General features: G+C 33.8%; 1 protein-coding gene across 2 annotated transcripts; it reads left to right on the top strand.

Annotated features, from left to right (window-relative positions):
* The first annotated feature begins 10,972 nt into the window (after positions 1 to 10,972).
* On the top strand, positions 10,973 to 26,391 carry Incenp (Inner centromere protein). 2 transcript variants are annotated; one of them, XM_085191622.1, is made up of 21 exons: positions 10,973 to 11,166; positions 11,307 to 11,427; positions 12,552 to 12,733; positions 13,391 to 13,505; positions 15,901 to 16,014; positions 16,789 to 16,875; positions 17,192 to 17,292; positions 18,388 to 18,448; positions 18,704 to 18,758; positions 19,012 to 19,390; positions 19,526 to 19,637; positions 20,104 to 20,209; positions 20,883 to 20,967; positions 21,278 to 21,388; positions 21,558 to 21,724; positions 22,064 to 22,217; positions 22,313 to 22,449; positions 22,565 to 22,665; positions 23,806 to 23,936; positions 24,608 to 24,794; positions 25,111 to 25,338. In XM_085191622.1, exons 1-20 carry the CDS (start codon positions 11,086 to 11,088, stop codon positions 24,791 to 24,793), a joined length of 2,586 nt encoding a protein of 861 aa, XP_085047748.1. In that variant the 5' UTR covers positions 10,973 to 11,085; the 3' UTR covers position 24,794; positions 25,111 to 25,338. The 2 variants fall into 2 exon arrangements, with proteins under 2 accessions (XP_085047748.1, XP_085047747.1); XM_085191621.1 differs by lacking the exon at positions 25,111 to 25,338 and adding an exon at positions 25,366 to 26,391 and having other exon boundaries at positions 10,974 to 11,166.
* Positions 26,392 to 26,583: the final 192 nt, after the last annotated feature.

The raw sequence follows: 26,583 nt of genomic DNA, 5'->3' as shown, positions 1-26,583 counted from the left end.
CTTAAATTACGGCATAAACTTAATTGTGTCAACGTAACCCACCCTACTCGTAGTCTATAACGAACACTATTACTTATTAATATTTCTCTACGGAGACGAATCCGGATGTAAAAGCTAGTATGCCTATATAATTTAACTATTGCATCAGCTATCAATTATTTCAATAAGTTCAGTATATTATGCTTCATTTCAATACTGAGTACGATATGTATTCAAAAATATAAAATATTATTAAAAAAATTGTTGTATAAATAAAACCGCTAGTTACGCTATACTCGTACATATTGGCTTTAAAAGCTTCACGTTTTATTTCATTGAAATTCTATAAATTTCACTTTGATTGAAACGTATCTGTAATTGAATTAGGCAATCAACGACACGAAAACAAAAAATATATTATAGGTAAGTAATTTAATGTTTTTTATTTATTAAAAAATTATACAATTAATGAAATGATGACGCTAGTGTGACTGTTAATGCGATAGATAGACATTGTGGGTTCGATATTTACTCGAGAAAAAAAAAAATCTTTTTTCGCTCGGGTAATGAGGCAAAGCACGGTGTTAAATTCCGCCACACGAGACTCAATTCCTCCACGATTCTGCGGAAAGTAACCTAATGGGGACTCGTTAGTAGCGAAGCGTTGCTCGTAGCGTTCATAATAATTCAATAAGTTATCACCCGTAAGTGTGAAACGGAGTGTCTTAGCACTAAATTCCCACCACCAACCCTATTATGCGGAAAAAACCGCGAATCTTGGTAATGAATACACAATTTTACATTTGGACATTAAGTGACCAACATACTACAGAGTGACTCATCTCTAAATTATTTTTGTCTCACCAAAAAATATATATAAAAACTGATAAATAATTATGGTAAGGGTTACATACTTTAAGTTCACTTAAATTATAAATTCCTACGTAAAAAATAATAAGTTATAAAATGTAATACCAAATTACAGATACGCATCGATAAAAAGCAGAACCGATTAACTTAATAACTGTCGATTATAAAAATTGATTCTTTAAATTGAATATTATGGATAACTAGCGTCCCAAACTTATTGATATATTCTCATTATGTAAAATCTTTACACATGTATTGTTTTCATATATAAAATAAAGATATTATCCTAAAGTTTCATCTAAACCCGTTCAATCGTTTTTGCATTAAAATAGACCAAACATTTATCCTCCCAAACTTTCACAATAATGTTATAAGTGTTTTGCAGTAATGTACTTTACCAAATAGTCAATGACTATGAGTATGGCTATGGAAACAACAAAATTATATTAATAGACTTGAACTCGCGTCTATTGGAAACCAAGCGCCCGTCGCCAACTAAGACATACGCTCTTATGGAGCTGACGTCGTCAAAACCACTGGTTCAAATAGAAAAAAGATTTTTTTCACTACATTAGCACGTTAATAGTTTCGATGTCACCCACTGTACTACGGTCAACTTACTTCGGGCACTTAGAATGTGTCTGTGATATAAACAACTATAAGTTATTTCCATTCCACTGGTCACGGCGGCGAAGCCGTAAATAAAAGCTTGTAAATTATTAACTCACTTTCATTTTATGTCTTCGTTAAATATTAATATTATTTTAATATAAATAATATACTCCGTACAATGCCTAAAACCGAGTAACTAATTACAAGAAAGGAGTCGACTTATTTAAATGAAAAACAAAATTAAATATTCCGAGCTTGAATACTCGTACTGGTTATTTCAAAACGAACCCCGTTTTAATCTCCACAATGTCTAAAATCTTTTGGGGGTAGATTTCTGACGCCTACTTAACGCGGCCGCTTAATCCTTGACCGTTTTACTTTTTACATACGAAATTAATTCTCAGTAAGTAGTGTCGGCATACAAAGATAGATTGTTTACATTATTTTCATTATGTTAAGGTTATTTTTACTTCATCTACAATAGTATGTTTAGTTGGTATTAAAATATATTTTCTACACTTACATATCATAAAAATGTAAATTGCTATATGTACATGTAAGACATATAAGAAAACTTATTATTGTGTGCATTTATAGACGTAAAAAAACCTAACAATACTGATAGTGAACTATTTTATCCACTATTATATCGCTGTAAGGCCTGGCCTGTAGGCGACCACTAAAAAAATCTTTATTTTTGAAAGACCACAGCCTGTTGCGCCCACAATCACACGCTTGTGCTCATGCACCGCGACTGGCCTCAATTTAATAAAAAGATATAAATAAATATAAATTATTTTACATTCTGACCGTACCCCATATAAAATTGTCGGAGTTATAAGCGGATAACTTTAATTGTTTGGAACCGGCCGTAGATTATAAACAAAATATGACATTCTTTCCCGCATTAATGTTACAAAAACCGTCTAAATATTTTATATTTGTTTTTCAAATATATTTTATACAAATTTCGTTTTGTTAGTACTTTGGGTGTAATTAAGTTAAGTTTTATCAATCATTCATTTTGTTATTAGATATCTTACATAAGTTTTGAAAACTTTGAAGGTATTTGAATCTAGAGGGACAATGAAAATAATTTTTTAGTATTTTAAATTATATTTTATTATAATGTCGTCGTCGTCTTGTAAAATGGAAAAGCCCGTACTTTTTAGCAGAATTTTAAGAAATCCTTTCTTAAATGCGTAATCAGTTCAGTCAGTTAGATATACCTATTCTAAAGTTTCTGGCTTGTTGATAATCTAACAATCTAAGACAGTCAACAGAATGTTAATTTGTGATATCTACAAACAAAACTTTGGGCTTTTCGCAGGATCACTAAAAGGGTTTCCAAAAGTTAGGTACAATCCGGATTTAAGCAGTCGGAACAGAAACTATCGTGTAAAGATATCCGAGCGGAGGCTCTTGAACAATTTATGTGAGACCTTTTCTCCTTAAAAACTGTTTGGGTAAACAATTGATTGATCCTTTTTTGGTCGGCTTTTTTTACATATACTGAACTGTATGTATTTTCTATTTGTTGTCCATGTTTTTGCTATTTTCAACGATTATCATAGTTTTTATTATTAAATAATTCATAATAATTTAAGTAAAATTCATAATTATATTCTTTGGTCACGTATAAAATATGAAATCCCTCGAAAACATCTATGAAGAGTTTGATAACAGTGGAGTAGATAAAAGTGGCAGGAACCGTAGCGTTTAACGCTTCGTTCCCCCTGGCTAGCCCAAGGGATAAATGTGAAACTAAAAAATATCCAATTATTTCTAATTGGAACCCGTAACCACCATATAATACAGGCAGATACGACTACTGAACTAGGCAAGAAATCCACACAATTAGCGCTACGATTCTCTTATAATACATTCCCGATGTATGGAATAAGTACCACTCTTTCCTTTTAGTGCATTTAGGTCAATCTCTGTAACCTGCATAACCTGCTGGGATGCAGCAGAAAATATCACGATGTAAATTCGGTGTGCACATTCTCTGAGAACAGTCAGGTGTCACGACCTATATTTTATTTATGAACTCCATTCCTGTACTGTTGAGGGAGGTGAGGGTTTGTTCAAATTGGATTGTCGATAGAAATAATAAAAAAAATTAAAAATAAAACAGCTTCACGCTGTATCCCGCATATAGCAGGATAGGCAGAGAGAACCTAGTGTTAAGAAACTCCTTTCGCCACTTTTTCGAAATTTTTCGAAATGAAAATATTAAGAAGTAATAATTCATTCCCTCCAGTGGAGATCGAACCCACAACTGTCGCATTACAGTCACACCCTTGTGACGGCCTCAAAAAGAAATAATAAAGTAATATATTTGAGCCATCGATAATACATATTAACACCTCTAGCAAAACCTTTATGAAGAAATTCCAAAGCTTCCGAGAGGATATAGTGGAAAGTGCATAATATTTTCTATTTTTAATAAAAAAATATTTACAAATCTATTTGAAACCCACTCTAATGTACTATTCAATTAATGTTATACTTATATCCAGATAAAAAAATAATATTATTATTTATATAGGCCGTCGTAGCTCAGTGCGACAAGTTTGTAACTGTAGATACGCCGGTCGCTCTATCTTTAATGACAAAAACATTTAAACAAACGCAGATATAAATTTGGTATGCCGTCTGTAGCTTTATAGTTGGGAAAATTTTCATTCATATCTTAAAATATTCAGCTACATCTTACTTGTTCAATGGTCGTCGCCAAAATGTAAATTTCAAGTTACAATCGTCGTCTTCTGCAGTCGAAAGAAAAATAATAAATATTTTTTTATTCAGAATGGAACTTAACAAAAAACTGAATTTAATGTTTTTGTAAATAAACGTAGCGCAGTGAGACAGTGTCTGAATTTAAACGTGATTGATGGTTGTGAGTTCGATATCAAATCGGGGGAATGATTATATTTAAATTATTTTATTTTTCCGGCTCTGGTTGCATGCGGCATTGACTCAGCACGGAATGTTTGAAAAATTGGACAGGAAGTGGGTGCCGAAACTAAACACTCTCTCAGTGTATCTTGCCATGCGGGAAAAGCGTGCAGCTGCTTTTTTGTAAATAATCAATCATTGTAAAAATGTCAGCACTATCTGTCTCAAGTGAAGCTACCAGCAAGTTCCAAGGTCATCCTGTGGATAGAAAAAAATTTATCATATAATTTACTCCTTTTTCCCTATTAAGAGACATTGTGTATATGCAGAACCCATCACATCGCTATGTCTTGCCGGAGAAAATGCGTGAAGCTTGTTTATGTACAGCTTTCTCGAGTGAGCGTCAACAGTCAACAGTATTTAATTTCACACATTAACATCATTATGATCAATATTCTTGAATATTATACGTTGTTCAACTGTAAACATATTAATGAACCCGGAAAAGGAAATTCTTGTGAAATTTACATATTTTTACTTTATACCATAATTTATGTCTAAAGTAGTTCACGATCAAATTTATCAGAGTGCTAAAAATATATAGGATCTTCAAAAACATATAGAGATCATGGTAGACAAAGAAAGACAGCGTCGGACAAGGCGCGGCGTTGAGTTCCGCCCCTTATGTCTCCAATTCTGACACTAGATTGCCTCTGCCTTCCCTGTTTTCCATGTGGGCTATTATTCACAATTCTCACTATTTTGCAGGTTAAGCAACGACAACTTAGTATTCCACCATATTAGTAAGTAAGTTAGTTAAGTATTGCCACCCACCAAAACGTCACAAAAGCAATCAACAACCGTCCATACAATGAACCCATTTGAGTAATACATTATATTATAGAATTATAGATAAGTCTCAAGAGTCAAGATGTAACACGTATTTTTCACATTTCTTTTATCCACCCATTCATTCTTGTGACATTTATTTATTATTTTTTTTTACATTTTTCAGGATAAAGAAAAAAGATTTCACCGGGAAGGTTCAGCCACTTCGTTCTTTGCCATTGTCTTAAAAAGAAACGATATATTTTCTATGACTATAGTATAAGCACAATAAATAAACGCCATTCACAAAAAGCAATACTATTACATTATATTATTGATAAGAGTTAAGAACTCAAGACCTTACATCTTGAACATAATATATTTCATATTTCCATTCAGTCTTCTAGTAACATTTTCCTATTGATATTTTTTTAAGTTATCTGCATAAGATAAGGAAATTTAGTGTTCAGGCACTATTATCTGAAATATTAGGATTGCTAAAAAAAAGGAACGAAACATTTTTATGATTACCAACGCAATTGAAGCTACAAGTGTGTGACTGTAAGCGCTACAGGTAGTGGGTTCAAACCCCACTCTAGGAAATGAAACATTTTTTAAAAATTTATATTTTCATTTCTTCGCTCTGGTGTCGAGGCAAAGCGGGGCGTTGGGTCCCACAACTCAACACGCAATGCGTCCAGAACTCGGCGGAAAATGGGAAACGAAGTGTCTTAACACTAGGTTTCCTTTGCAGACCTTGCTGCGTAAAGCTGATAAACACAATGAATATACGTAAATCACAAAACCAATACAATTACATTATATTATAGATAAGATCGAAGAGCTCGAGACGTAAGACATATATTTCTCTCTTATTACCATTCGCTCGTCTGGCGTAGAGCGGTGACAATCCGCCGAAATGCTGGCACGGATCCCAGCGCCCGCTCGATACGCGACCGAGTGACGCCTTGTAACTACATACATTTGGTTTTCTACTTCTCAGGAAAGAAAAGTTTTTTTTTTGGGTTGTTATTCAAAAGAAATTATGTAGTTTTTTTTTTTTTAATATTTAGTTGATGAGGGTTGTGTGGTGCAGAGGCACAAGTGTGTGAGTGTAACGCGATGGTTTTGTGTTCAATCCTCATTCGAAAAGTGAGTTAATATACTCTGGCACCAAGGCCCGGCGTTTGAGTTTCACGACTCAACGCTTTGAAAAAAATGGTGGAAAATGGGGAACGGAGTGTTTTAACACTAATTTGCCTCTGTCTACCCTGCTGTGTGCGGGATACAGCATGAAACTAATTTGATTTAAATGTTTTTTCGCGCCATTTTGGTGCTATTTTGAATTGTCTAACCTGTACAAGGCGATGGTTATAAGTAGACTCAGAGACAAAATATTTATATTTAAATTATTAACAGAAGATTTCATTATATTCAGTAGTTTTACGTCAACTGCAAAGAACTACGGACTTCTATTGTTTTACTTACTCTAGCTTCTACTAATAATTATTATATCGATATTTAAAGACTTGGTCTAGAGTTCTAGAGTATAGGAAGATAATATGGATATGTATAAAATATATTCAAAAACAATTTGATGACGATTTTGCGGTAAATAAATTGGTGGTGCATTGAAATAACTGCGATGGTGTAAGTTCGATTCTAATTGTTTGTTTGTTTGTTGTTTAATTTATTTGAATTCCCGCTCTCGTTAAAGAAGCGCGATGTTCGGTTCCGACAGTCAACTTTCGTCCGTCGTCTTTAAAGTTCACTAGGTTCCTTCTGCTTTCCTTATAATACACTCGCACTAATAATATACATTACTATAATATACATAGACATTCTTTAATAACAGGGTAAGCAGAGGGCACCTAGGAAACTGGTGTAAAACACTCCATTCCTATTAAGAAAGGAAGTGCCTTTTCCCACTTTCCTGGGTTTCTTTTGGTAATACCTCGTTACCAGAGCAAGAGAATGAAAATATCAAATATTTCCTTTCCTCGAGTGGGAATCGAATCCACAAATGTCGAACCTACAGTCGCACGCTTACGGCCCTGTGCCACGATTAGCGATGGCCAGACAGATATTATTTTATAAAACATAGCGAACAAGCATTTTTTGCCATTTTGAAATATTTCCAACACCTAAGTATAAAGTGCGCACAGAACTAAATTTCGCTAGGAACAGATTCTTTTGGTTTTATTGCATTTTATTTTGGCGCGACCCTCACGTTCGCACACCAACTGTCAGCATTTCTAACCTTTATATGTAAGTAAGCGTATATATGTGCTATATTGGAACTTCCTCATTGAAACGAATTTTAATGGGAGTTTGTATGGAATATAAATTTAAATAAATATTTCATCTCCTCGAGTGGGGATCGAACCCACAACCAGTCGCTATTACAGTCACACCCTGCTATATCAGGTACTAGGGGCGCGGACCGGACCTCAATTTTGACTCGCAAAATCTCGGTAGTGTTCACATGTTGAGCGAAGCGAGCGTCAATTGTTTTCTAAACTCAATTATATGTAATTAATTAATGTAACTAACATTAATCACCTGATCGGTATCTATAGCAGGCGGCTAGCGTTACCCAGAGGAGACATGTAACCCTATGGAGAAATTTGTCACTTGATTATTCCCCAAGTCCATTGAATTTTTAGAATTTTTTTCGCCGAAATTTTCATGTACGTGGTCATATCTACAGGGTGTCCCAGGAGTCAACGATAAAACCTGATAAACCTGTTTTCGTTTTATCGTTGACTCCTGGGACACCCTGTATATGCTTGCAAATTTTCATCTCAATCGATCAAATCGTTTGGGAGCCTATTCGTGACAAAGAGTGTAAAAAGTCTCCAGTAGAGCGCTCCGCTCGCTTCGCTCAATAATACAACAAAACATCAAATAATTATTAATTTATGATACAACGATCATTATGGTACTGTTATTTGATTATCGTCTCATTATCGTCTCATTATCGTCTCATTATCTCACAATCACAATCTATTCACATTTGGGACGTAGTAAATTATGAAATATCAATTATTTCCAATAATACTGGAACGACACGAATTTGAGAAAAAAATAGTGGAAAAGTATCAACCTATACTTAATATTATGTCGCTATGTTTTTACTTCTTAGATATTTCTAAGCTTATTATTTAGGTATAAGTATTTAGTTAACTTATAAATATACTTAAATGAGAGAGCTCTCTTACTTACTAACTACTTTTTTTATTATCTGTAAAATATAACAAATCATATTTCATTTTTATCATCTTTTGGATGCATTGCCACTCTATTATATTTTAGTCTATTCAATGCTCAATTTTTGTATTATTAAAATGTTTGATTTCCGTATAATAACATTGTTTCACTTAAACGAACAACACATCCTTCAAAATACTGTAAAAATATAGAAATCCAATGAACCTCTTATATCTTCGGCAGTAACCAGTCAATCCTTAGCCTTACATGTTATATGCAATGAAGTGGGCAATTTACGTCACGCCGTGTTAAAATTTCACTCATTTCATAATGCAGAGAGAGAACATACGAAGAAAGTTGTTCGTGAAAGAACAAAACAGTCTATTTACAATTTCTCTAACACGATTTGAAATAAAACCAAAAAATAAACAAAAAAAACATTAACAGACTGTAAAAAAAGAAATCCAATGAGCCCGTTATCCCTTTGGCAGTAAACACTCAATCCTTAGCCTTACATGTTATAAGCAATCAAGTGAGCAATTTACGTCGCGCCGTTTTAAATTGTATAAAAATCACAACAAGATGGCGTCAGCATTTCGTTATTCGTACGTTTCGATTTACTTTACTGTAAATGTTTTCATTTTCGCTCACTTAGGGTGCGTCGCAAATCGTAATTTCTGTGACGACGAAGCAATTTTAAGAGGTATAATAAAATTTTCATAAACTTTTACGATCCCATAGCGTTATGGCACTAAAATTGTAATAATATTTGTTATTGTTTTCATGATCATTATTACCTAATCTTGTTTTTGTTTGTCAGCGATAATTATTAAATATGTTATGAAAATGCAGAGATTCTGAGGCGAATATAAAATTGAAACTTAATGAAGTCGTTAACTGTAAAACTCTATCTCTCTTTATTTATAATTATTAGGTACACAACGAAAAGGCTAATGCTTTAACAAATAAATATGTGTTAAACATCAATTGAACACATCGATACACTCAGTATTTTTCATTATGAAATATTAAACTACTAGTGGAACGCGACTACGCCCGCTTTAACTATACGAATATTTATTAAATTATTTATAAATTATTTTCAGTTTACAATAGAGAGATGCGTTAAGTAAGCTCATTTTGGGTGACGTTTTCTTACACAAACTTTGCAAACCGTTGCTTAGCAACGGTCGCATAGCGACGGTTGTTATTAATATGGCGGAATAAATTACGTGTCAAATTAATAAGTATTTTAATATATTGGTATATATTGAAAACATTACAAATATGAGAAAAAAAAGTATCCTATGTTCATCCCGAGACCCTCAAGTATCTCTATATGAGTATTTTATCACAATTAAATTAGCGGTTTGGTCCTGATTGCGTAAAAGACAGACAGACAGACAGAGTTACTTTCGAATTTATAGTATAGGTATGGATCACTAACGGACGCGCGCAGCTTCGCCTGCTTATTTACTCCCTTAGGGATAAATTCTAATATACCATGAAACATTTGTTCAATGAAATATTTTAAAGAGTCTATATTCAAATTTTATAAAATCGGTGGTGATTTAAAGATTTTTCCATACAAACTTTCAACCCCTTATTTGCACCCTTAGGGGGAAAATTCTAGAAAACCAGGAAATATATGTTCAATTAAATACTTTTAAGAGTCTAAGTTTCAAATTTTATAAATATCAGTGGCCATTTAAAGATTTTTCCATACAAACTTTCAACCCCTTATTTGCTTAACTTTTACCCTTAGGAGGTGTATTCTAAAAAACGACGAAACACGTGTTCAATGAAATTTATTTCAGAGTCTGAATTTCAAATTTTATAAAAATCGGTGGCGATTTAAATAAAATCCATACAAACTTTCAACCTCTATTTCACCCCTTTAGGATAAAAAATTTTCAAAATCCCTTCTTAATGGATGTCCAGATTACAAATGTAAACGTCTGTCAAAATTTCACGTTTCTACCATCAGTGGTTACGGCTGTGCGTGCGTCTTACCTCAGTCAGTGGGGACAAGTCCTTTTATATATATAGATAATTTAATAGCTACCTATATATATTATTTGTTTGGTTTCTCAACTTTTTCACGATTCAGTCGGTTTTAATAAATGCCCCGTCCCGAGACCCTCAAGAAAAAAGGCATTCACTATATTATTTGTTATAATATAACATATTATATTATTATATTCTCAACTTTTCACGATCTAGTCGTACCTCTAATAAATTGAACTAGTACATATTGATTTGCTTTGGGAATAATTTCCTATGGAGCCCTTGTAGGGGTTAATTTCAGGAACATATCATTGATATAGTGACATTAAGTGGCATATTTAAGAAGTGATGTGCAGAATTAGACTTACAGGCTACATATAAACACATTTTTTTATATTTATTTAATAGTAAAAATGTGTGATTAATTTATAAAATTTATAGCAAAATATAACATGTTGATATAACATTCACATAGATTTAATACTGTAAATTAAATAACGCATTTTTCCATTACTTATAAGGAACGCATCCATTTTGTTTCGCCAGTTCGCCACCAATTTGTAATGTTGGTAGCGATGTTTTCAATTTCAAACGGTTTTCGATTGTGTAGTGTTTTATAGCGTTTGTCAAATTTATGAAACTTTTATGCTTTTATGAAAGTAATCAATTTAACCAATTATGTCAATTTTTAATGAATTATTGCCTGAAATCAGTGAAATATCAAAACGATTTACTAAGAATTTCAATGATGAGTTAAAGGTATATCATTCATATAGATAAATTTTAACGTTCCTTTCCCTAGGGTATGCGTGATTTACTTTTAATTAATATGAAAGTTTAGTGGTAAGTCGTGCAAAACAGTGTTATTTGTGTATAAGTGTATAATATATCAATTGCAGGCCGCGTTCGAGTGTTTTAATAAGTTTGAGGAAGAATTTAAAAATGGCAAAATCAGGGTGCGGGAGACCCAAAAAGATAAAAGTGCATTGACGAGTCTTCCAAGTATCAACGAGATTGAAGGTTTGCTCTTTTTACTATCTCAAATATTATCCATATGTGAGTAATATAATTAAGTTTCCATTTCAAGATAAACATAATATAATAAATTAAAATGAACCATTTTTATGTTAAAACATTTTCGAGAACATTTAATTTATGAATTAGTAGCAATTTACGTAAATTTATGACATAAAACAAAGTTTTAAAGTTAAGTTAATATTTAAGTATACATAAGTTATTTACATTAATACGCCTCAGTATTTTTTTGATAATATTACATACTCATAAGTTCAATTATTTTAATTTACATTGTAGCAGTAGTACATTACACCTTAAAGTGACATGCCTTACTACATGTAAGCACCGTAAAATAAAATAAGTCACATTTATATATCAGACTATGCTATTGCATGTATCTTAAAAGAGTTTATTTACTACAAAAAATATTTCTCAAATTATGTAAATCAGGAAATACCATACTTTACTGTCAGTCACTTATTGATACATTATTATTCTTCAGCATCACACTAACACTTTCATTGTCCACTTTTTTCTAAATTGCATGTTTAATGGCAGAACTCAGCCCTGCGCATTGCCTTGCTACCAGAGCAATAGAAATAAAAATATTAATAAATAATAATTCATTCCCATGAGTGAGGATTGCCCCCTAACTGTTGTGTTTACAGTCACATTTAGTGTCACTCAAACATAATTATAATATAATAATATATTTTGTTGTACACCCACATAACATAAAAAGAAAAACAAAACAATTTCACAAGTAATTATATTACTATTAAGGATGGAACAGAAATATCTTAATAGGAACAGATTGTCTTTATGCTAGGTTGATGAAGGTAAATAATATAAAAATAATTTTATCTTAAGTCACTTTAAATCCCCTTTCTTTATAATCTCTTCTCCTAATCTTTGCAATCTTTCTTCGAAAACAACAATTGATTTAAGTAATGTTGCATTAGTTTTGATTTCTAAATATAGAAACCTAATACAACACTGTTTAGACCACCTGTTTCTTTCTTTATAGCATGAATCTATATTTTTTTTAGGAATGCCAGATTAATCACTACAACAAAACACTTTTATTGTTTTATATATTTTTTAAAAGTATCTTACAATTATTCCAGATGAGATTATCAAATCTAATAACCAAACCCAATCCTCTGACCGATCATCCACAGAGAGCACTGAGCGTAAAGGCTCCAAGAAGAGAAGTAAACATGAAGTGGACGGTATCGAGAGTCCTGAGGTGGATAAACGTCAAAAACGTAATGCATCTGTTAAAGCGCAGAACATGATTAGTAAACAGGTAAATAAAATACAATTAATAACCATTTTATTTCTAACTTATTTGACCCTACCTATTCCAGTGACTTGATTTGTGTGGGAAAGTAAATTGGTATTACTTTTTTATTTATGAACTGATGATTGATATAAAATAAAGTAAATAATAGGGAGAGTTTATTAAAATAGAACATTGATTGTATTTAAATCAGCTAAATTGTTTCTGACCTTAGCTTGCACAAATGCTCAGACAAACTGGTTTTTTTTTTTAAACATTGTTTTGGGTTCTTTTACATTAATAAATACTGTCAATAGACACTAATCAGTTACAATTAAATTATATGTTATACATACATTATAAATAGGATTCTTAAAATGGACCTTTTGGTAAGGCCTCTGGCTTGACGCATGCTTCCTTATCTAAACAATTTGTGATTATTTTTTGCCTATAATATTTTTTCATGTGGTTGTTAGCATGATATCATTTGTTCTTGTAGCAAGCTACACAATTAAACCCATAAAAAAAAGTGAATTTATTATTATTTTTACACAAGTCTGTGAAATAGTGTTTTATATTTTTATTATATTATTAATGGCCACTATGTTTGATTCCTCTTTAATCCTTTTTTGGTGTCTGAATAAGTTAAATTTCTTAGGAATTAATAATATTTTTATGATATAGGTTAATGTGAATCTAACACAGAAAATGCGCCGCGAAGCCTCCATAGAAAAATCAGCGAAAGGACGCCCTAAGAAAGATGAAGATAAAGAGAATGCTGAACCTCCCGCTATAAAAAGTAGACATATTTCTTTTAAAAATTATGCAAAATATTGCATTATTTTGTGTCATTTAGTTACAATCAAATGGAGTAGCTTTTATTAATTTATTTTAGCCTCACGCTGTCTACTGGACAAACCAGGGGAGGCAGGGGGAACTTGGGAACCTAGGGTTAAGACACTCTGTTCCCATTAAGACACTTTCATTCCCCATTTTTAGCTGAGTCCTTGAGACACTGCGAGTTGAGTGGCAGAATTGAACACCGTACTTTGCCACTTTATCAGAGCGACGTAAGGAAAATATAAAATATGTCATTTCCTCAGGGGGCAATTGAACCCACAAGCATGCTACATGCTTATGCCCATTCGCTACCACTACCAAATATATATTTTCGTCAAATTCAGTCGTGCTGCGCCACAAAGCTACGGCCTCAATAACCTAATAATAGTTTTAAAATCTTTATACTAGTTTTCATATAAATATATTTCAATATGTTTTTTTTTGGCGTCACACTGTATATCCCGCACATAGATGGTATATGAGTGGTGGAACTCAACGACACGTCTTGATACCAGAACGAAGGAAATAGAAAATTTTAAATATTTAATTTGCTCCAGTCGGAATCTAACCCACAACCTGTCGCGTTTACACTCACACTTTGTGTCCTTCCGCTACGACTGGCCTCAAATAATTGATCATCTATAGAGTGTTTTTGTCATACGTAAAACGTCGCCTGAGGAATCACTGGAGGTCTTCCAGTGATTCCTGGATTTATTAACCGATGATGCTAAAGCTACCCCATCACTAAAGCAAACGATACACACCGTGCCCGACGGTGCGGAGACGAGGTGACAGCGAAGCAAAGTCCTCCACTACAATTTACGATGTACGCAAACCGCGGTCCGAGTCTCAAAGGAGACGTCCTTGCGACACTGTTTTTTGTTGTCAAAGTTTGTTGGTCAAAGTTCTTCTAGCTCGGCCTTCCAAAAGCTCGGGTCACGCTGTAAAGACCAGTAGGGCCAACAGCATACTGCTCACCCCCAGGCCACCTCACAAGCATACCATCAACCATATGGTGCTTCCTTGCTATACACCCGGTGTCGCTGTAAAAGCCAGTATGGCTATCAGCATTAACCTCAACCTCAAAGCAGATTTAGCAGCGATTGCACGTATTTTGGAGGTCTCCAAATAATTATAATGTATTATTTCAGCGTGACATAGTTGGTTTCATCTTTCGTTTAAATATTTTTGGTTAAAATAATAGTAGGTTGTTTATGATTTCTTTCGTTTAAGTTTTTTGTTGTTTGTGTGGTTTGTTTAAGTAAGAGTAATTAACTTACAACATATTTTAAAGTAAAATTTCTGTCAGCCTACTGAAGTATTCAAGCATTCAGCCTTCAAAAGCAGGTGTTTAATGTTTGAAGATTACTGGATAATGATGGACAGTGCTGTTGCTGTATGTTTAAATTAGAATTATTTGGTTTGTCTAAAGTAATTTTCTTATTTTATAGTTTGTTTGTACATATTTTGCAAATATATGTACTTTTCTACATTGACGTCAGTGTGTGTGCGCAGTCGTATTGTTTATTTGTTATTTTTTTGACCCTTTTGTTGTTTTCAGATAAACATTTCCTTTTTTAATTTAATCATGCCATGACGAAGTCGTTCAAATATACGAGTAGGCCGTAGAACAAGAATTACAAATAACAATAATTGAGATCTTAGAAATGTAAGCGAGGATGAGAGGGAAATTAGACTTTCTATTAGAAGTAACAGCGATTTTTTGCGAAGAAGCAGGGAATCGTCTGCTGAACCGTGATATTCGCCTTAGACTTTAGCGGGTTACATAGTTAGTGAATCATCAGTTGACCGCGAAGAACGCCCTAGTCATCACCCGGATAAACATTAACTATAACATTGTTGGTAATTTTTCAAAATTGTAAGAACAAAGAATTGCCTAAAAGATTCTTTCTTCGCATGCGTTGTAATATTCTAACTGTTATTATGTCTGTTCACCTGTAAAATGACGATTATAATCATGTTCAGTACATACATTAATGAAACGTTTACAAATATCAATGTACTATAAGGTATTCATTACATCATGTTTCCTTAATATGATAAGGGTTACAATTGTTGCGGATATTTATTTTATTGATTAAGAAAATATGGAAAATTACATTTCTATACTCGCGAAACTCTCTCTCACTCTCTTTGACCTATGCTAATATAATATATATTTCTTTCCCATACATATTCTTAAAACTTGCGTGAGAAAAAAAAGATTCCGGCAACCTTGTAAGGTTGTAATAATTTTTTCATTAGAAATCTTAAGTGGGATGCAAACATATACTATGTATTAGAAGAGAACGTAAATCGGTGTATTAAGTCAATAGGTATTATTTAATTTACAGTTAAAGAAGAAAAAATATCCCTGCCAGCCGAACCAATGGATGTGGAATCATTGTCAATAAAAATGGAACCGGTAGACAATACAGCAATGCCGCCGCCCGCAGCGCCTGTACCCAGTAAGCTTGGATACTCAGACTATATAGATACTTAGACTATATTAATAACTAATAACCGGCTCACGGCTTCACCTACCAATTGAACTTCACTTTTATTTATTTACTTAACTTAATTGCTTCTGTGTTCTTATAACATTACTTTAATGATAATTAATATGTTATATTGACGAAAACGCCAACATTAAATGTTAAGAGAAGCTTACTCAAATACTATGGTGAAATCTGTATTTGAATTGGTAATACTGTTTCTGAGATTAGTGTACATACACACACTATATCCATGTATATAGTGATTATGAAGGTAAATAGTTTGTTTAGTGGAATGCAGTAATATCAAGAACTGAGTAGTTATCAGGGCAAATTTGTCAATCTGAATGAGTATTGACAAATTTGCCCTGTTGCAATGACTTCAGATGCTCTTATAAACAAATTTACTGAATTGGTAATAACCTATGAACAAGCGTTGCGTTCAATAGTTCACCATTTTTTTTACGAAACGGTATGCGGTCATATCCTTGCGGCTGCTGTTTCGCACTTTTAAAAATACACAAAATAACTAATAACTTAGAAATTTGATATGAACGTAAAATTATTATCAAATGGGATATTAATATCAACAATCAATCACCGGAATCCTCATCTGTACATTACTACTATCTAAATTCTAAACAATGTAATTTTAGAAAGATTGTTGGTATGCTTGGTAAGCTTAATTTTATTATAGCGTATAATATGTCTTAAAACTATTATATATTACTTACAAAATACTTTTAGAACCTCGTAAAGGACAGAAAGAGAAGAAACCTGAAACGTCAGAAGAAGAGGGTTCAAGAAGACGGACCACTCGAACACAAATCGCAGGTAAAAATTTTTATGTATAAATACAATTGCAACCTAGTGTTGCTACCACTCTGTATCGTACACTCCGTCCATTTGGCGGAATGTCACACTTTGTATTCTTACTTGCGAGAACATGAAAATACAATTTATCGCACCAAGTGTGCATGGGCCCCATTCAACAGTCAACAGTCACATTTACAATTACACGAAGTCCAACGCTACAAAACGGCCAAAAATACATATTTTGTTACATCCTACGCCAATGAGGTAACAAGCGTATTTTTTTATTATATAAATATTCAGTTTTTTGTGAATAATTGAATATTTAAATTCACAGCATCAACCAGATCAACTAGAGCCAGTTCAAGAGCGATCAAACAAAACGAAGAAGAAGCCCCACAGCCTGAAGTCCGACCCAAGAGGACTAGAGCCAAAAAGGTAATTCAAATTCCAATATTAAATGTCACAATATTCTTTTTTCAAATAAAATGCTGCAAGCAGTTTTTTAATTATAAAATTAACTGGCACTACTGGCTAATAAAGCAGTTCTAAATAAAAATTTCTAAATATTTCGTACTAGCGGCCCGCCCGCTATGAACTGTTACCGCCTGCACCACGTGGACGTACTCGTAGCTTATGTTATTATAAATTATTAGGTCAGAATAATAACCTCATTTCATTTAACACTGACCACACAGAACAACTATTCCGAAGCCATTATATTCATATCTCTTAAGGTTTAGCTGGACTGTTAGGGTTCCATATGAGCTGCTCCAGATCTTCATTTTAATGTATGGACAGAAAATTGTTATGTTGATCAATTTTTACTAAGGCTCTATATTTATATATCTTGGAGATTAGATGGGCTGCTAGGGTTCCACGTCAAGTACTCCAGACCTACATTTTTGTTATGTGGGTGGAAATTGTTTGTCATGTTGTTCAATTTTTCAAAATAAAATATAGCCTAAGTGTTGCCTGTAGTCCGTCCAGTAGTTCCAGAGATTTTTTTTTTGTGGATTTGGGCTCTATTACTGTTCCTAACCCCCCCCCCCCCCCATTATTATTTTGTAAATGTATTGAATGTCAACAGACACGCCATTTTTACTTCTTAATTATATGTATAAATTCAGATTGAAGAGAGTTTGAGGCAGTTGTGACGGATGTGGGTTCGATCCCGCTCGGGGAAATGAAACGAGTAATGGTAACGAGGTACAGCGCGGCGTTGAGTTTCGCCACAGAATTCACAATGCATCAAAAATTCGGAGGCGCATGAGGAACGGCTATTGCCTACACAGCAATAGCAGAATACAGCGTGCAGCAAAACAAAGTAGTTTTGAGCGCACAAGTGCACCCAGTAGTAGTGACGACATGTTGCAACCACTGGCGTCCACAGTAGCTCTAAATTCATATTTACCGTCGCAAATTCGAGCGAAAAGTGGAGAAGGAAATATCTTGAGACTAGATTGGTTATGCTAATAATAACTGACCGTTATTATTATTTTTTAAAATAATTGCTCATTATGTTTTATTTAGGTTGTTGAAAAAACAACAACAGACAGTGAAAAAGATGAAGCACCAGTTGAAAGTGTCACAGGTAATTTTTTATTCATACAAATTCAGCACATTGCCGCAGTACCCTTATCTCAGTTCTGAGTTTAATTGCCAGTCAAAGGAACCTATTATTTTAATATTTTCGCTCTTTTGTCCAGATAAAAGTGTTGCGTTGAGCTACGTCACACAACATGCAATGTCTCGAAAATGGTGCTGGGGAGAATTGTCCATGGGAAACGGAATAATAATATATAGTTAAAAGATATAACAACTATAAAAATATATTTATATTTTTCAGGGTCACCTGCTGAAAAACCAAGACCGAAACGCACGGCAAAGGTTCAGAAAGCCGCGTAAGTATATGTTTTCTTATAATTTAATGAATATTTTCATAATAACAAAAGGTCAGTAGTGTCGCAGGGGTAGCCGGCAGGCAATACGTCAGGTTGTGGGTTCAATTCCCACCAGTACAAAACCGAAATGACTTAATGGCATGTCTAAACACTAGGTTCTCAGGTTTCTTTAATTATACGATTTTTAACACGTTTGATTTTCTTAATTATCTCAAAACTAATCTTAATAATAACTTAAAAAAATATATTTCAGTAAAAAAGAACCAGAAAAAGAAATAGAAGAGGCTCAAGAGGAAATACAAGAGAAATCACAAAAGCAAGTTGAATCTACAGAACCACCATTAAAATTAATATCACCTAAAAATAATTGTGTATCACTAACAGAAAGTGAAATTTTAATGCAGTCAAGTGTTCTACAAAACTTAACTAAAACTAATAATAAGGCTAAGAATAATGAAGTAATGACACAAGTTAATGATGATGAAGTTTCTTCAGAAAATACAAAGGCAGTAGAAGTAGACGTTGCTATGGATAAAACTAAAAAAGTTTCTGTAGTAAATAATAATATGGACACTACAGTCATTTTGTCCAATGGCATTTATAACCATGTTCCTGTTACGCCTAAGAATATTGTAAGTATTTTAAAATTGGTTTTTGTTTATATATGATTATATACTAATATAATTTTTATATTAGGTTTTTATTAGTAGTGTAAATTTTAAGTTTCGATTAATAATTCGAATTTAATGCATATATTTAATTTTCAGTGCCAAATGAATGAGACAGTGATTCTAGATAAGTGTAACGAAACTGTAGTGTTGGATAAACCACAGACAAACGTTATAATGGACGCTACTGTCGTTATTGAAACAAATACAGGTATTAAATATATTTTTAGTATAATAATTAAAAAATCAGCTTCACGCTGTATCCCGCACGCAGCAGGGTAGGCAGAGGGAACCTAGTGTTAAGATACTCTGTTCCCTACTTTCTGCCAAATTCTGGATGCATTGCGTGTTGAGTGGCAGAACTCCACTCCGCAAATATAATAATTATTTATAGTTAAAATACGACTTGACGTAATCTATATATAATGTATGTATATTTTAAAAAATATGTAGGCATTTAAATCATTATACTACAGTATTTTTTAATCTTTTAACGTTACTTTAATGACATGATATTAAGGTAGGTTGTGGTGCAAGACACAGGATCGATTCCCAATCGAGGGAAAATAGAAGTTATTTTCATTTCTCCGCTTTGGTAGACAGAGCAGGGCGTTGAGTTCGACCCCTCACTCTCAATCATTTTTCACTTTGTGTTAAAAGAAGTTTCTTATTTGTAGACCAAAAAGTACCTAACTTGACTGATGATAATTCACTACTAACTGAAGATAGTGACTCCATAGAGCAGACACCGCCGAAAAAAACACCGCCCGTACAACAGCCCACGTAAGTGTAGTATAATAAAATGAAGACCGTGATTGTGTGTGATTATAAAAACTATGGTTGTTGGTTCGATTGCCACTTGGGTAAATAAATTATTTTCGTTTCCTCACACACGTGGCAATACGCAATTTCTCGAAAAACACTGGTGCATGGGGATCAGGGTATTTTAACTAAGTTAAGTTTTCAACTCGGAGAATGACATTATTATAAGAACATGATTGATACCTTTTTATTGTTTTTTTATTTGGAAAACTGCAAATTCGATATTCGTAGGTAATTAATTTATTTTCGATAAGATAATAGAAAGGTGAGAGTAACCTTTCTTCACCTAACAGTAAGTTATGTCTGTCTACTCTGCTCATTAAACACGGAACTGATAAAAATGTTTTATTTCAGTATGTATTTTTTGTATTTTCACTATTATTATCTATATATATAAAAGGACTTGTCCTCACAGACTGAGGTAAGACGCACGCACAGCCGTAACCGCTGATGGTAGAAACGTTAAATTTGGACAAAAGTTTACTTTCGTAATCTGGACATCCACTAAGAAGGGATTTTGAAAAATTTTAACCCTAAAGGGGTGAAATAGGGGTTCAAAGTTTGTATGGAAATTTTTTTTAAATCGGCACCGATTTTTATACAACTATAAATCTTTTACTCTTATATAATATAGTTCTGCCGTCAAAGAAAAAGTTCAACAGTTCGAGGAAATGGCGTCCAGAGGTACTAGGACTAAAACACGAGCAATGGCTAAAAAGGTATTATTTTATTTTACAGCTACACAGACTTTTTAAATATTGTAGATTTTATTTTGACGTTTTAAAAGTATTTGAAATGGAAAATTAGTACTATTGCTATCTTAGTAAACCAAATAACAATATAGGGGCATAGTTTTTTTTTAAAACTCATTCTGGAAAGGCAAACCACGGCGTTAATTTCCGTGCTTCAAATGCAACTCAACCTTGGGGCAAAAAGTGAAGAATGGAATGTCTTAACACAAGACTCGAAAGCCCTACTAAATAATATCTATTAATAAAAATATCTCATGTTTTTTTTTTTTATTTCTAGGAGGACCCGATAGAAACGCAAACACCTCCAGATAAAATATCTAAAGCGATACTATCAAGCGAGACACTCACTAAGATGAATAATATGATATTCAATGGGAAGACAACGCAGGTATAAAATTATATTTTTTAGCTTTACATATAACCTAGTGTTAAGACACTCTGTTCCTCATGCAGTATATAATGTTTTTTTGACGAGGGGAAATCGAAGTCGCAATCATCGCGTCGACAGTCGCACGCTCCTTAAAAAATAAAGATTATAATATTATCTTTTATTGTAGATATCAAACTCCGCAACCAAACCTCGTGTGAATACAACAAAAACAATGATACCAACCGCAGGCATACCGAGCGGCGTTCGCTGTAGAGAAGACGAGAAAATGGAAAAAGAAGATGCTAGAAGGAAAAAGGAAGCTCTTTTGGAGGCTAAAAGGGAGATGCAAAAGAAGTAAATATGTGGTCTATGTGATTTTTTGTTTAGTTATAAATTTCATAATGTATTTATTATTTTTCATTTTAAATTTTTGTACTATGTTCTTACTCAGTAATTGTCTGTCATCCACTCCCATTGGAAGAGATCCTTTATAGAGATTTTTTGTACCAGACAGATTTTTTTATCTTTTACTTTCTTATGTATTTCAGTGCAATAAAAAATATTATGTAATATATCATCTATGAGTACACACTTTTGTTATTTCACTTAAAGATTAGCAAAAATCTTACCCTATACTCTATTTCTATTATAAGGTAGGTATAGAGTGAAATGAGAAACCTCTTTTTGTAACAGAAAACGTGAAGACAAGATGGCAGCGGCGGCGGCGGCGCGCTCTGCGGCGGAGCGCGAGCGTCTCGCGCTGTTGCAGGCGGCGGCGCGCGACCGGCGCGAGAAGGAGGCCCACGCGGACCTGGGCAAGCTAGAGCGCCTCAAGGAGGTGGAGCGGGTGAGCTACTTATCTACAAATAATTCAAATGTCGCTTGTCGCGGGCTTTGCTATCATCGGCCCTATTATAACATGAGCATATGTGTATTTGGCAGCGCAAGCAGGAGCTGGCGCGCAAGGCGGCGGAGACGGAGGAGCGGCGGCGCGCGGAGGAGGCGGCGCGGCGCCAGCGCCTGGCCGACGAGCGGCGCCGCGCCGACGAGCGCCAGCGCGCGCCCTGTGACGCCGATGCGTACGTACTTAGATACTATAATAGAAACAATACAAGTTAGACGTCATAAATAATTCTAATAATCTTCCATGTCAATTATATATTAAAGGATACAGGTTAATGTATTTTTTTACAGTGCAAAAAAAGAAGCTGCCATAATGGCGCGGGAGATGCAACGAAGGCAAAAGGAGTTTGTGGAGATCCAGAAGATGAAACAACTCATGGATGGAGATAAAAGTATGTTATAAGTTGATTTTCACGATTATTACGCATATTAAATGAAACTATTTTAACCGGCTTAATTGTGTTTATTTTGGATAATACACATTTTTAGAAAACCTGACGTTTCGAACACTTTACAGTAATCAGTGGTCACTGGTAGACTGAGGTGGCATTCGTCTGTCTGTTGACATAATTATTATATCAAATTACCGCCAACGATTTCTTAATTTCCTCGCGTACTGCCCTGGATTCCTGCAGAATGAGCTGACTGTATCTTGCCTCTTGGTATGGTGGGTTTGAGACTTCAAGGATTTTATGAGTGGTAGAAAGCTTCCAGCCGTACTCTCTATTGAAATTAGGGTGTTTTTTATTTCAATAACCTCGCAGATCATTCTAGGATTATATCTAGTTTTCCTTAGCGAGGATTTGGGGTTTATCAAATCTTATGTAGTGGCTGTGTTTATCCACAGTGTGCTCATACACAGCTGACTTCGATACATGCCCATTCTTGATATCGTAGATGTGTTCACCCTAACTTCGTTTGACCGATATATGATAAGCCACAGTCACAATTTAGTTTAAAATGTAGCTTATTTTCTAAAAGTCACAATGTACTTTATTTTATAAAAATATGTATTATCCAAAATAAACGCGATTAATCCGGTTAAAATAGTTTCATTGAATATAAAAGTATGTTTTTTGCGTATAATAAAATTATAATTGACCGCTTTTTTGTCTGTGTCTGCGCGTTTGAACATTCTAATCTGATAAAGAAGCGCAGCGTTAACTTCCTCCACGCCACACGCAATGTGTAGGAAATTAAGGACCGCAATGTGACTTATCGTTCAGTTCCACGTTACTACCCCGATTAGCGAAAAAAATCGTAACTCGCTTTTATTTCTATTTTTAAGCTCTCCCGCTTTACTTTGAGCATAGCAGGGTAGGCAGAGGGAACCGTTCCGTTCCCATTAAGACACTACCTTTTCCCAATTTACGCAAAATTTTGGAGACATTGCATGTTGAATGGCGGAGCAATGCCATGCTATACGTCGTCACCAAGTTAATGAAAACATTTCATTTCCTCTAGTCTAGGCTGTAGGGAGACCTATACAACTATATATTTTAAATGTTTTTTATATATTATGTACATTTCAGTTCTAACCCCACTAAAAACTATAACCGGCTACCCCCCCATGGATCCAGTGCACATGTGTGACGGGTTCGAGTACCTCCACTCTGATGAGGACGAGGAGCCAGAGCGCATACCCACATTGTTCACTTCGAAGGTATTGTATGAGAATATTTATGGATTTGTATGAAATCAAATTAAATCAGCTAGCTTCACGCTGTATCCCGCACACAGCAGGGTAGGCAGGGAGAACCTAGTCTCAAGACTTTCCGCCGAATTCTGGAGACGGAACTCTACGCCTCACCAAAACGAAGAAATGAAAATATAAATTCAAATAAATATTTCATTTTTGAATTGAATTTGTAATCCTTTTTTTTTTTGGTATATATAAGCATCGATGTGGTCCTATTTATATGGGTTTTTAATAGCAATTAATATCCCTAAAAATGGCCGACAGTAGCTTTCGTATGGATTAATAATCAGATTGAATGTGTTATTTAATTTACACGGTTGGTCGTGGTCTAGTTCACAGTGTCTGACAGTCAATGCGACGGTTGTGGGTTAGATCGCCACACCGAACATTATATTTTAATTTCTTCAACTGGGGAACTATAAATGTAAATAATAGTTAAAATATGCTAAATACGAATACTTACTATAAAATATATAAATTTTATTAAATGTGTGTGTATATAAATGATAATAATGTGCAATATTGAAATTTATAAGTAGCACATATTCAATAAACTATAAATGCAAATAATAGTTCCCTACCAAAATGTATAAATATTTTTTAATAAAATTATTTTATATTTTTCTTCCATCCAGACGCGCCTCCACCAACTCTACGTACAAGTCCACATTACAACGTACCACATTGACAAACTGTTCTCAGTGAGAGAACACACACCGGACTTACAAGTAATATTCCCGAGTATAGAGAAGAAACGCCTGAAACGCACCTCGTCTGCCGTTTGGAGGACGCCGCCACGCTTGCCTGTGCTTAAGGAATGAGGTAGGTTTCATATTAATAACTTTTTTAAAGATAATCTTTGCGCTACTTTCGGCATAAAGCAGGGCAGGTGGAGAGCTGCTAGTGTTAACTAAAACACTACGTTCTCCGCGAGTGAGTGCAGAGTAGGAACTCAGCGTCATACCTTTGTTACCATAGCAAGGAAATCAAAATTGTTCATTCCCTGAGTGGTAATCGAACCTGCAACCTTTACGTATTAGATCCAGACTACACAAAGTGGAGACAAGACGTGCGGAAAAGAAATGTTATTTAACAAGCGATAGAATTTCGTTATTCACACATCTCGTCTCCATTGCAGAAACCTGATTTTCTCTCCTCATAAGTCTCCGCTTCGAACTTCTCCGAACATCTGATCATCTGACTGTAAATGCGATTCCCACTCGAGGGATAAATGATTTTTGTTTTCTCACTCTGTAAGAAATTATGCCACGAGGAGTTCCGCCATTCAATATACAATATCTAATGAGAATAGTGTCTGAACACTTAAGTTCCTCGGCCTATCCTGCTGCCGGTGTATCCTATAAAAATGTACAAGAAACCTTTTTGGTTTTAGATCAAAAATCCAACCATGAGTCGCTGGCGGCGCACTGTAAATAATTATTAACTATACAACATTGGGTTTTGAGGTATTTAAACTAGAATAATGTAATAATCAAAAAAAATCGTACAATATTGTTATAATCTTCTATTATTATTTAAATATATCTATGCCTTAAATATCAATGGATTCATTTTGTTAGTACAAAATTGTATTTTTATAATATTGAAGTTAGATTAGATTTAGTGGAAAATTTTGTTTAATTCAGACATATTTTTTTTAAATTACATTTATAACATCGTGGTAATATGATGGATACTATCTACAGAGTGACTTAATTCTTTTATATTTTAGAAAAACAAGTATTTACGAAAGCTCTCTTTCATTGGAAAATCCTTAAGAAATTACTTAAAGGTTGATATATTCCATAATATTACCTATACAATTGAATTTGACAATATAAATGACACTATACACGAAAACTTTGAACGTAAAATAGATAATATAATTATAAAATTATTATTAAGTTTGTGGCGGTTGTTATTTTTATTTTTTTAACAATGTGACATATTGGCCGTTAAATGTTTTTAAAATGTTAATGTTTGTTAATACGCCGATATCAATAAAATTAGTCTGCCAAAATAAAAATCATTAATTTAATTATATTTTAATTTTCAAAATGGCGGAATTATATTATTAATATTGTTTCAAAGCACTGAGCAATGTCTGTAATATACGGCTTTCAGCACAGAAATGACTTCACATATATGATTTCAATATTAATTAATAGTATGCATCTGGTAACAAGAAGAATTAAAATTTATATTTTTGGTTCTTTTGCGTACCTTGCTATATGCGAGATGCAGCGTGAAACCAAATTATGAGCATGAATATTATAATATTTTATATTATAATTGTTATAAATTAAAATAACACAATGATAGTGTATCAGCGTGATGTCACGTTTAGTTAATTATTAAAATTAAGACTGCCATGTACTCACAAGTGTTAGATATAAATAAACATTTTACATTTAGTATATCGATTGTTTTGTCATTTCATATTTGTCCTTATTTAAGATTATTTTAAGATATAACGAAGCACTCTGTGTCACCAACACCGAGATTTTGCGAGCGCAGCGAGTCAAGTTTAAGCTCCAGTTCGCGTCCCTGGTTATACTTGAATGTCACAGTGGATCAGGGCTACCTGTAAAGGCGACCGTTGTAAGTTCGC

The sequence above is a fragment of the Heliconius melpomene genome, chromosome 10, assembly GCF_056956725.1.
Source record: "Heliconius melpomene rosina isolate 202511_hmr_F chromosome 10, ASM5695672v1, whole genome shotgun sequence".
Lineage (NCBI taxonomy): Eukaryota > Metazoa > Arthropoda > Insecta > Lepidoptera > Nymphalidae > Heliconius > Heliconius melpomene.
This window is presented reverse-complemented; position numbering and strand designations above follow the sequence as displayed.